The 12,997-nt window shown below is 41.2% G+C and overlaps 1 protein-coding gene across 5 annotated transcripts in view; it reads right to left on the bottom strand.

The window, feature by feature from the left end:
• The window catches only part of fsip1 (fibrous sheath interacting protein 1), a 277,000-nt gene that overhangs the window by 7,490 nt on the left and 256,513 nt on the right, over positions 1–12,997 (bottom strand). For all 5 annotated transcript variants that reach the window (XM_055640743.1, XM_055640741.1, XM_055640740.1 and 2 more), the window contains one exon: positions 974–1,541. In XM_055640743.1, the coding sequence (XP_055496718.1) occupies positions 974–1,541 (568 nt within the window). The remainder of the gene's footprint in view (positions 1–973; positions 1,542–12,997) is intronic.

The raw sequence follows: 12,997 nt of genomic DNA on the forward strand, positions 1-12,997 counted from the left end.
TTCTCACATGGACCAGTAACATTGTGATCGTGAAGAGACATTCTTTGTACAGTGAAACATGTGCTAGATATTAGTTAACGGTTTGGAAAAGTGTGTTGCAATGGAAAGAGTGTATTCTGTGGACCTCAGCAAACAAGGTGTACAGCCTTGTGTACATGTCATCGCTTGAATGGGAAATGGAATTCCACAGGTGTATTTGAGATTGGTTTGGCAAAAGTTCTTGTGCTTTCTGGAAAAGGTGCGTTTTAAGAAAATGAATCAGAAAGCAGGAGCAGAGGGAATTTCACAATTTAAAGTAAATCCTAGAAATGAACCATAAGATTGAGATGAGAGCCCGGATACACATAATATGACATTTATCCAGTGCTTCTTCTTCTGTTGTATGTCTTTCAGACCTGTTGAGGCGAGCCAGGCCAACGTGTCATCGTCCAGGTCAATCAGACCTCGTTCACCATTCGGCGGCTGGTGTGTGGGACATCCAGTGCAAAATAGCGTGTATCTTAACTGTCAACAAGACTTCAAAGAATGCTGCTCTGATACCTGTACTATAAAACTGTTTATAATGTCTAAACAGCACAGGTCAACGTTAAATCATTGAACATTAGAGCTCAAATAAACACAATGCTCCACTTTATACAATTATATCCAACACAGCATGTACTCCTCATAACTACCTTGCTAGTCTTTTCTTCTCCAGAAGATGCTTATTTATTACTCCGAGCCATACCCTCTCTGCCTCTGCAAGATTCTTTTGGCCTTTAATTGCACCTACTTTTCTCTTTACTTCACTTTACAATTTATTTGCTTATAAAAATACCTCAGTTCACTCGATGTTATATATGTTGCTGATTTAATTCAAATTAAAGCAGTTGTCAAGAGAACAAAAAATTAATATAAATTAATTGTTTTCTAAAAATATTCACATATCTATTATCTACTGAGGTTCGCTTAGCTCTGAGTGAATATTTATTACCTCCATGCGATATCCATGGAATTGTTGGAATGCTGTCCTCTGCTGACTGCTCCCGGTCCATTGATCCGTAAAGGTTTGAATCCACAAGGAAAATGGGCTTATTCCCTTGCTTGATCTCCAGTGCCCTAGTCAAATAGGACACCTCTCTGTCGCATTGCATCCATTCCCCATCCTCACCATCTGATTTATCATCATCCGCTGTCGGAAAATCCAGCAATCTTTCTGACAGCCTACTGATGTTAGCCAGGACTTTGCTGCGATAGTAATTTGGGTCCTCACTCTCGACACCGACAACTAATTCTTTGCTACCTCCTTCTGTTCTACCAGAAGCTGGGGAAATGCCTGATCGGTATGCATCTTCCAGAAGCTGGGAAAGGACAGAGTCTGACAGCCGTGTCGGGTTAAATACAGTCGTTGCCTGAGAATGTCGAGAACACAAAGAAACAGAAGTGTTGGTCCCAGCATCCAAAACATCACTTTCACATAGTCCCCCTGAACTTTGACATCGGATGCAATCGTCCAGTAAGGAGGTCGATGTGGCGTTTGGTAGGTTTGGCACAGCATCAATCTGCAAACAAAGATTAACTGAGTAAGGCACACAATTCAATAAACCTATTCAATCATATTGAAATCTATTTTTGGATTGAGACGCAAGGAACTGCAGATGCTGGTATAGCAAAAAAGACACAATGTGCTGGAATACCTTAGACAGTCAGGCAACATCTCTAGAAGACAGGGATAATGGCGTTTTGGATCAGGACCCTTCTTGACTTTAATCCTGACCCGTAACGTCACTTATCCATGTCTTCCGGAGATGCTGCCTGACCCATTGAGTTATTCCAGCATATTGTGTCTATTTTTGGATAGTTTATGTTTGTAAGCAATTGTAAGCAAGAATTGTAAGCAATTTCTGATCACATACAACACAAAATTAACTTTAAAAAGTTTGTAGACTTCTAAGGCACTCACTGTAAAGCGGGAAAAGCCGCAACTTAATGTGTCATAAATCCTGCAACATGCAATATTGTTCCTTATACTTTCTTAAAATGCAAGAGAGGCATGTACAGAAAATTCAAAATGTTGCTCAGGTTACTAAAGAAATCGTAGTTTAAACCTGTCCAGATCTAAGCTTTGCCAGATTAAACCTTTACAATTTATACATTTCCAAAAGTAAAAATGACATGAACTAAAGTGCAGTTAGAGCTCTAGTTTCCATGTGGTTAATGAATGTGCCTTTAATATAACCGTTGCATTCCATAATTTTGTTACTGAAAAGTTCAGATCACAGACAAAGAACAAACCAAAGAATGAAGAAATCGGTAATATATCAAAAAATATCTCTTATATGTACGAATGTTTAGACGGAGTCTTCAAAACAGTTATTTAACATGAAACATATTTAGTATATGTGAGTTACACAGGCTTCCTCACACAGCTGATTTAGATCATAAAAGACATTTTTACAGAGTAATTGGCGATGCTTGGATAGGAATTAGCCCCTAAAATATGTGCAAAATGTAAATATTTTACAGTTTATGAGGCAGCGATAAATTATCTCAGTTTTGTTACATTTGTTCCATGTTTTAGTTACTTTAACAAGGAATGTGCTGGGAAATAAAACACACAAAGCAACATATGCTGCATGGTATATATATATATATATATATATATATATATATATATATATATATATATGTATATATATATATGTGTGTGTGTGTGTGTGTGTGTGTATATATATATATATATATATGTATGTATATATATGTGTGTATATATATATATATATTTATTGTTCGTGATTTACTTTAACATCAAAGGTTAGCATGGAATTCTAATCCAATATATTTGTGGTCCTGTAATTTACCCATTCTGTAACCGTAAATATGAATAGTGAAATAAATAGTCTTTAGTGTGAGATTCCTTCTGTTCTATATTGTTGTGTATAAAAAAAATGCGACCTGTGTTGTTATCTTTGATATCTGTTTCTTTTAGACCAAGAAACTAGTGGAAATTGCTGATCCGTGAAGTTGCCCTGTCATATCGTGACACAGTATCCATTTCATCATTACATAAAAGTAACAGTGATTTGTATTGAGACTGAATTACCTGCTGTGTAAATATAACAGCACACTGCAAATTATTAACAAACATATGCAAGGTGAACTGTTGCACAGATTCCATTGCCCATCGAGGAACTAAGCAATGCAAGGCGTTTTTCATTTTACGCTTTGACAAATAATGATGGCACAATTACGATAGTGAAGTGAAATTTATAATGTTTAAACAATAAGCTTTTGTAACGTTATATTTGCAGCCTATTATCACCAGTTCAGTAGCAGGGGATGACCTCCAGTGACATTATTGGCTCAGCACAAACATACTTTGGTTTCCCACACCACTTCTAACTGTTGCTTCATTGTCTATTGGCAATAATACGGTGTAAATAGCATGATGAGCTACACAATTGGGTCGAGAAAGTTTCTATGTCCAGTAGAGCACTTGAGAAACCCACAGATTTCTTAAGTTACAGATCTGTTACCAACCCAGTGATTTGTTATCTGTGCTCTATGAGAGAGTAATTCATTCCATCAATTAGGTCTATGTTCCTCACCAGTCACATTAGTTCAGCAATTTTACAGGCTTTGTGTGCTAAAATACTTAAAGCTATCTCCCCTTAATTTTCTTTTTCAAATAATCAAAACTGACAATCAAGATTTCAATACAAGATGCTAAAATTCTCTATTTCTTTGAATGTTGCAGAACAGACGGAAGGAAGCAATTTAGCCTATCTTTACTAATATTTGCCTGGATTTTATTTAATGTTTGCGGGTGCAATGATAAATTCAGAAAGCGGGGAAAGAGGGGAATGATAGGTCTGTAATTAGTAAGGATGTCAACGTTTACTGGAGAGAAGGCAGGAGAATGGGGTTCAGAGGGAGAAATAGATCAGCCATGGCGGAGCAGACTCGATGGGCTGAATGACCAAATTCTGCTCTAATGTCATATAATGAATGTATTGAGTATTGCATGGAAAACAGAATGTAAAAATATGGAGATTATTCCTCAGTTAGACAGGACATTGGTGAGTCCAGATTTGGAGCACTATGCATGGTATTGGTCTCTTTATTTAAGGGAGGATATTAATAAGTTCATAGAAAGTTTACAATAAAGGTTGGACAATCTAGGCTGTACATCTTAGAAACTTGAAAGAGGACTTCATTGAGTCATGCACGATCCTGAAGGTATTTCCAGGACAGATATGAAAATATATCAATTAGTGGTGGCATAGTGGTGCAACGGTAGAGTTGCTGCCTTACAGCACCAGAGGCCCAGGTTCAATCCTGATTATGGGTGCTGTCTGTATGGAGTTTGTACGTTCTCCCTGTGACAGTGTGGCTTTACTCCGGGTGCCCCAGTTTGCTCCCGCACTCCAAAGACATGCAGTTTTGTAGGTTAATTGGCTTCGGTAAATTGTCCCTCGTGTGTAGTATAGAGCTAATGTATGTCGGCAGGTATGGACTCGGTGGGCCGAAGGGCCTGGTTCCTCATTGTATATCTAAACTAAGTTAAACTAAAGATATTTCCTCTTGCGGGAGAATTTAGAATTAGGGGACATGTTTGAAAAATGATGGGGTTGTCCATTTAAGACAGCTGCAACAACATTTTATTGATCATAGGGATACTTTGGAGCTCTCATCCTGATAGGACAGTAGAAGGAGCTCTTTGAATATCTAAATGGCACATGCAGGTAGAAACTTAGTCAGTAAGGGGTAAAGGGTTACCACACCTGGGCAGGAATGCAGAGTTGAGGTTACAATTAGATCAACCATGATCTCATTAAATGGTAGAGGAGGTTGAGGAGATTTGGCCTATTCCTGTGAATATCTTCGCTCAAATCCTATGGGGTTAATCTATGGAGTGAATTTAGAGACTGCATTTTTGTTACCCCCATGCTGTCTCCTCCCCTTCCTACCTCTCCCTTAGCCCTCGGACTCCTCCTCCTTTTTCCTTTCTTCTCCCCGCCACCCCCCACCAGTCTGAAGCAGGGTTTCGGCCCGAAACATTGTCTATTTCCTTCGCTCCATAGATGCTGCTGCATCCGCTGAGTTTCTCCAGCATTTTTGTGTACCCTAGAGACTGCATTATTAGGAGCTTCGTATTGCATTTTCCTACAGTGCAAGATTTCTCTTTTTTGAAGAGTACCTGTGCAGTCCTCAAAATACGACTGTATATATATTGACAGTCAGCTTAAACACCTCCCTTTATCAAGACTCTTTTGTCCACGGGTTTATTGAATCGGGAAAGTGTGAAACAACAAGTACAAAAAAGGCATAGAAATAAGAATAAAGGGGCCGTCTCACTTGGGCGACCTAATTGGCGAGTTTCGAAGAGTTTGAATAAATGACATGTTGAAGACCTCCTTCCACCTCCGTCGACTGTGTTGAAGACCAGCTTCGACTAGCTACGACTAACTTCAGGAAAATTGGACACCAAATAGTGGAGAGTGAAGACGACCTCCTTCGATCTCCTTCGACCTCCCTTTGACTATGAAGAAGACTATCTATGGCTACCTTCGACTACCCTCGATTACCTATGACTAACATGCTAACCTACTACGACCTACTACGACTAAACCTACGAGTAAAAAAAGTATCAATTTTTTCCATGCTTTTTTTTACTCGCGGGCATATTTTAACATATTGAAAAAAACGCCGCGAGTACGAGGCCTCGAGTAGGCGGAGACCACTCTCGAGCATGAAGGAGAGTTACGAAGATCTCCTATGACCTCGTGTCGACCATGCTGCGAGTACGAGTCGAGGGAAAACTCGCCAGAACTCGCGGATTAGGTTGCCCAAATGGGACAGGCCCTTTACGCTTATTGCAAACATACTACAATAACACTGTAAATAAACATTATACCTGAAATAATGAATCCCAAACATAAGTAAACATTAAACATTTTAACACATACTGATGATGCTGTCAAAAGGCACAAGATGATTGGAGATGTTCATAAAATATATCAGGACCAAAACATGTGCTGCTGCCTCCACTGTTCTGCACTCCAAAGGTCACCTAACAAGGTCGCAAAGTTAACGAGTTACAAATTAGGTGTATCACCTAACACGGCCACTAGGAGGCACTACATTGTCTGCTTTCAATACTGAAACTGTTCCAGAACAACCACATTCTTCTTTCAATGGCCCTTTCATGCAAACCATATTTTATTTTGAGAAGTGGAAGGAGAAACAAGAACTTTCCCCCCTTTGAAACAGTTTTTAAATATTACTTTTGCTTGAACCTATGAAGGAACATGGATGTTTCTGCATGGCACACTTTTTCCTTTGAGTACCCAGTACATAAATTGAACACTCCCCGAAAAAAGGTGTTTAGGTGTGGACAAAGGATAAAGGATACTTCTGGATTCTGATGGGGAAAAAAAAAACTTTCTCCTGCTCCCAATCCCATACTTACATTGTGTTCAAGAAGGAACTGCAGATGCTGGAAAATCGAAGGTAGACAAATATGCTGGAGAAACCCTTTTTCAGACTGATGTGAGAGTGGGGGGGGGAGAAGAAGAAGAAGGAAGAGGTGGAGCCAGTGGGCTGAGGGAGAGCTGCAAAGGGGAGGAGAAACTAGGGACTACTTGAAATTAGAGGTCAGTGTTCATACCACTCGGGTGCAAACTGCCCAAGCGAAATATGAGGTGCTGCTCCTCCTTAACCTAAAACATCACCTATTACTTATCTCCAGAGATGCTGCCAGTCCCGCTGAGCTACTCCGGCATTTTGTGTCTTACTTCTCCCTCCGACTGTTTATACCAGCTAAATAATGACGCTTAGGAAGCTTATTTGGTACTGTTCCAAAACTATATCTTTGCAATAGAATCTGAGAAAGCTTTACAATAATGTTAGAGTCGTACAGCATGGCAACAGGCCCAACTCACCTATGACGACCAAGCTGCCCAATCTATGCTAATCCCACCTGCCTGCATTTGGTCCATATCTCTCTAAACCTTTCCTGTCAATGTGCCTGTCCATAGGTCTTTTAAATGTTGTTGGGAGTGTCTGGCTCAACTACCACCTTTGGCAGCTCATTCCATTTATGCACCACCCAATGTGTGGAAAAGCTGCCCCTCAGATTCCTATGAAATCCTTTCCCTCTCACCTTAAACCTTTATACTCTGGTTCCTGATTCCCCTATTCTGGGTAAAAGACTCTGTCCATCTTAACGCATTGTTCTAATTAAAAAATATTCCTAACATATAAATAATTATGCAAATAAAAGTGTGATTGGTGGAGGGTGCGATCAGCATAGTATCCCAATTCAACATATGAAGCATATGTCAGTCATTTACACTGGACTATTTAGCATTGCATTCTTTTCAGAAAGGTACTGCGAGCCAATGGCTGGAGTTTAGTCACTGTGTAAGGCTCAGTTCTAAAGAGCCAATATTTCAGTTTTGACCCTGCCTGAATTTAAGTCACAGTCAGATGAAAGGATCGCTCAAGCACAGCACCAATTTACTGATGAAGGCCCTAGGAGCTACATTTGACAACAGTTGATGAAGCAATCTTGCTGTACCAGACAGCCCTTGAAGAGTGAGCAAGATGATAAAAGCTTTTTAATGACTACATACAATAAAGGTGAAGCAGGCAGAATAAAAAAAAGCCTGTTATTAAATGGGGCTTATAATTATACTAATGGCACAATGATGGAAATACATGAAACATTAAGAGCACAACTCTCACTGCCAGTACTGGTCAGAACAATTTGAGAGACTTCGCCTTGACCTTTCAATGGGATTCTCATGCACATTGTTATCAGGTGTTTACTTCACCCTGCTTCCTGCTGAACTAATTGACCCCGTACTCCTTTCCTCCCAAGGTTTTATCCTTAACTGCATTCCACATACCACACAGGACTCAAGGAGAGATTAAAGCCTCAGCTTCATGTAGCTGGAATTCCCAGTTATCAATGTATAGTATATTCCTGCTGTGAATCCTGGCTTACAGCTGAGACACTCAGGAAGTATCTGTAAAAGAACTACAGCTGCAAGTTTTTCATTTATGTCATGTCAAATACAGTCCCCTCCATAATGTTTGGGACAAAGACCCATCATTTATTTATTTGCCTCTGTACTCCACAATTTGAGATTTGTAATAGAAAAAAAATCACATGTGGTTAAAGTGCACATTGTCAGATTTTAATGACTGCATGACTGATTCCTTGAAAATATTTTCAGTATTTCACTGCTTCCCGTGAATCTCTGGTGCCCGACCTAGAACATTCAATATATTGTTGAGGACCTTGAGTCCATGCATCAGACATTCACAGAAGCCCTCACAAATTACCGCCTGCCCCAACAGCACCTACTGTCCCACCTGTGGAAGAGTCTGTGCTTCTTACACTGGCAACATTAGTCACTTCTTAACACACAGAAATGGAGTGGGACCAAGTCATCCTTGATCCCAAGGAACTGCCTGAGAGAAGAATAGAGTAAAATTCTGACAACCAAGCATCCTAGGACTTTGGTAATGCCACTTTCTCTGTACTATTGGATGTTCCTCCCAATACCCAAACACAGAGTCAAAGAGATGTACTGCATGTAATCAGGCACTTCCATTTCACTTTTCCTACACATTACACAATGGTATGAAAAATGTTATCTGGTGAACCTGCTGGGTTTATAGGGATTATTGGATTTCTAAACTACCAGATGCAGATTAGCAGAGTTTTCCTGTAGTCTGTCACCAAACAAATAAACAGCTTTCAGTTCTAGCTGTCAACTAATGGTCACTTGTTGGAGGGTTGATATTTCTAATTAAAAAAATTCTGAAATCTTCAATTACTTCTTTCTGGATAATGATATTATCCTTGTAGCTCGCTGAATTGAAGGTCTCAAGCCAAAATAAACCAGAGAAAACAATTAAAATGAATGCTGCTCTCCAACTTTGTCCTGTGATTTCCCCACCGAGACACTATGGATTCGTTTATGAGATATATACTCAAAAGTTCACCAGCCTTGTAATTATGACCACAGTAAACATCTTGTGCGAAGTGTCAGAAAAATTGCAAAAAGTGCTGCAATTTGATGTGTGTTGCCGCCAAACGGAACTGTGGACTGTGGTTAATCAGAATAGACCATGATTTGGCAGTAATGTATGTGAAATCTCAATCTGGCCTTGAGCCACTGGTGGCCTTGGGAGGGTTCAGATGCCATAGAAACCCAACTCGGAAAAGAAAGAGAAAATCAAGACAAGATACATATGGTTTGAGGCCTCTCAGTCCCCTCTCAGAGAAGCAAATCATCTGAGAGAAGCAAATCATCTCCCATTATGACGTCACAAGATTCATGTTCACCTTGGGCCCTGTTTTATCATCTGACATCTTGCTAGAGCAAGAGTTTGAAGAAGGGTCGCCACCGGAAACATCACCTATCCATGTTCTCCAGAGATGCTGCCTGGCCAGTTTAGCTACTACAGCACTTTGTGAAAAAAAAAAATCCACAGCAAGAGTTGTTCATGAGATATCAACTGAGTAGACTGGGAAAGGAACAGCAAGACTGGAGCCAGGGACAGGGAGGAGGGGTGGGAGTTGTGGTTGAGGTGGCACTGCAATGCAATTCTCAAGTTCAAGTGAGTTTATTGTCATGCGTCCCTGATAGGACAATGAAATCCTTCCTTTGCTTCAGCACAACAGAACATAATAGGCATTGATTACAAAACAGATCAGTGTGTCCATATACCATTATATAAATATATACACTCATGAATAAATAAACTGGTAAAGTGCAAATAACAGATAATGGGCTATTAATGTTCATAGTTTTGCCCGAACCAAGTTTAATGTGGGGAAGTAGCTATTCCTGAACCTGGTCATTGCAGTCTTCAGGCTCCTGTACCTTCTACCTGAAGGTAGCAGGGAGATGAGTGTGTGGCCAGGATGGTGTGGGTCCTTGAAGATACTGCCAGCCTTTTTGAGGCAGCGACTGCGATAGATCCTCTCGATGGAAGGGAGGTCAGAGCCGATGAATCACTGGGCAGTGTTTCCTACTTTTTGTAGTCATTTCCTCTCCAGGGCGCTCAAGTTGCTGAATCAAGCCACGATGCAACTGGTCAGCATGCTCTCTACTGTGCACCTGTAGAAGTTCAAGAGAGTCCTCCTTGACAAACCGACTCTCCGTAATCTTCTCAGGAAGTAGAGGCGCTGATGTACTTTCTTAATAATTGCATCAGTGTTCTCGGACCAGGAAAGATCTTCAGAGATGTGCTCGCCCAGGAATTTAAAGCTCTTGACACTTTCAACTATCGACTCGTTGATATAAACGGGACTGTGGGTCCCCATCCTACTCCTTCCAAAGTCACAATCAGTTCCTTGGTTTTGCTGGTGTTGAGGGCCAGGTTATTGTGCTGGCACCATATGGACAGTTGCTCAATCTCTCTTCTATACTCTGACTCATCCCCATCAGTGATACGCCCCACAACAGTGGTGTCGTCAGCGAACTTGATGATGGAGTTTGCACTATGACCGGCTACGCTGTCATGAGTATATAGAGTGAGTACAGCAGGGGGCTGAGCACACAGCCTTGAGGTGCTCCCGTGCTGATTGTTATCGAGTCTGACACATTTCCACCAATACGAACAGACTGTGGTCTGAGAACGAGGAAGTCGAGGATCCAATTGCAGAGTGATGTGCAGAGACCCAGTTCTGCGAGTTTGGTAACCAGCTTGGAGGGGATGATTGTATTAAATGCCGAGCTGCAATCAATGAATAACAGCCTGACATATGAGTTTTTGTTGTCCAAGTGATCCAGAGCGGAGTGGAGGGCAAGCGAGATCGCATCCACCGTTGATCTGTTGTGGCGGTTAGCGAACTGCAGTGGGTCCAGGTTTTTGTCGAGGTAGGAGTTGATTTGCGCCATGATCAATCTCTCAAATCACTTCATCACCACAGGCATTAGTGCCACAGGTCGATAGTCATCGAGGCACGTCACTTTACTCTTCTTGGGCACTGGTATAATTGAAGCAGGTGGGAAGCCCTTTTGAAGCAGGTGGGAACCTCAGGCGTGAGAGGTTGAAAATGTCCTTAAAAACTCCAGCCAGTTGGTCCGCACAGGTTTTTAGAACACGACCGGGTATACCATCAGGTCCAGGCGCTTTTGGAGGGTTTACCCCTCTGAAGGATATCCTGACGTCAGCCTCTGTGACCGAGACTGAAATACCATCACAGCGAATGGGGGCTCGGAAAGGCACATCGGTATTCTCCCTATCAAAGTGTGCGTAAAACGCATTGAGCTCATCAAGGAGTAATGTTTTGCCGACATTTGAGCTGCCTCCTGGTTTCACCTTGTAGGAGGTAATTGCATTCAAGCTCCGCCACAGCTGCTGAACATCTGTCTCATCCTTGGAGCAGAAGTCCCTTTTGCCCTTTTTGATGGCCTTACCAAGGTCGTATCTGGACTTCTTGTAGACCACTGTATCATCAGACATGAATGCCCCGGTGTCTGGCCTTCAGAAGAGTGCGGATCTCAAAGTTCATCCAAGGTTTCTGATTGGGAAACACTCGGAAGGTTTTTGTAGGGATGTAGTCCTCCACACATTTCTTAATGAAGTCTGTAACGACTGTGGCGTATTCATTCAAGTCCGTTGCCGAGTCCTTGAACATTGCCCAGTCTACAGACTCCAAACAGTCCTGTAGTTGTTCCTCTGCCGCCGCCCCCACCCCACAATATTTAGAACATCAACATCCTATGAAGAGGAAAAGACTCAGAAGTGTTGTTAAAGAGCCAAATGTTATGATTTTCAAATATTGTATTCTCTGAATTTATTATAGTTATAAATGATTTGAATATACTGCCACAGTTCAAATGTGTCTTAAGTTAGTGTAAATCATATTCTTTGGTAGTGAGATGTGTGACATCGGTGTGGCAGTTGCGAGCTGACCTTGCCGCCTCACGTAGAAAGGTTGCTAATGAATCTTTGCTAACTGTGTGAAAATTGTGGCACCAAGTGCATGAGTATGTCTATAACTAAATGCTGGCAAAAGCACTCGGTTAGCGTTAACTCACACTTGGAAGTTGGAGAATCTTGCAAAAGCCCACAGCTGCACAGTCTGTTTACACAAAATCAACAGAATGCCCTGTTAAATTCTAAAAGCATTAATGCAGTAGAATGTGTTCCTAGCTGTACTGAAACTGTTCAGCTGGGAGCACATTTATGCCAGTGAGAGAAAATAGACTTTTAACAAATATTCATTTTTGGGACACCGGCTATGCATAACCACAGCATTTCTTCTAGTGAACATAATCCTAAAGTGATGTAGCAAGGAACTGGTCTATGCTGGAGATAGATACAAATGCTGGAGTAACTCAGCAGATCAGGCATCATCTCTGGAGAAAAATATGGGTGGGAGGGGACGACAGGAGGCGGGAAAAGGCCAGAACAAATTACAAATCAGGGCCGGCAACATAATCCTACAGTGGTGTGGAGGAAAATTTTGCAATGGTACAAATTTTCAGACCATGATGTCCAGACATAATTCTACCTCTGAGTGTCAGTGAAAATCGAGATAGACAATAATAGCATTTCAGAGGAGTGGGTTCTGAGCAACACTATTCAGCAAGGATTACCAAGGCAGAGGGTTCGAGATTTAGGCAGATCCTATGCACAAACATAGTTGAGTGTCTATAACAGAAGATATCATTGTCAGTGTTATAAAGATTGCAAAACCATTGAAGACGATATATTTGGCTTGTTTGTTTAAGAGGAAGGGGAGAAGTAGAAATAAAGACCTCCCTGGTGGAATAAAAGGTCTTACCTTCCACTACCTGCAACCTCCGGCAACCACCTTTAACTAGCATCGCAACCGGCTTCGACTAAAAAATTACCGATTTTTAAAACCTATTTTTAGTTGCAGCCGGTTTTGAATTTTTTTAAACAATCGCCGGAACATAGAAGAAGTGGAAACCACTTTCGACCATTAGGGAGACTGACAAAAACCTCCAGGAACCGCACGGAA

Source organism: Leucoraja erinacea, chromosome 9, assembly GCF_028641065.1.
Source record: "Leucoraja erinacea ecotype New England chromosome 9, Leri_hhj_1, whole genome shotgun sequence".
NCBI lineage: Eukaryota > Metazoa > Chordata > Chondrichthyes > Rajiformes > Rajidae > Leucoraja > Leucoraja erinaceus.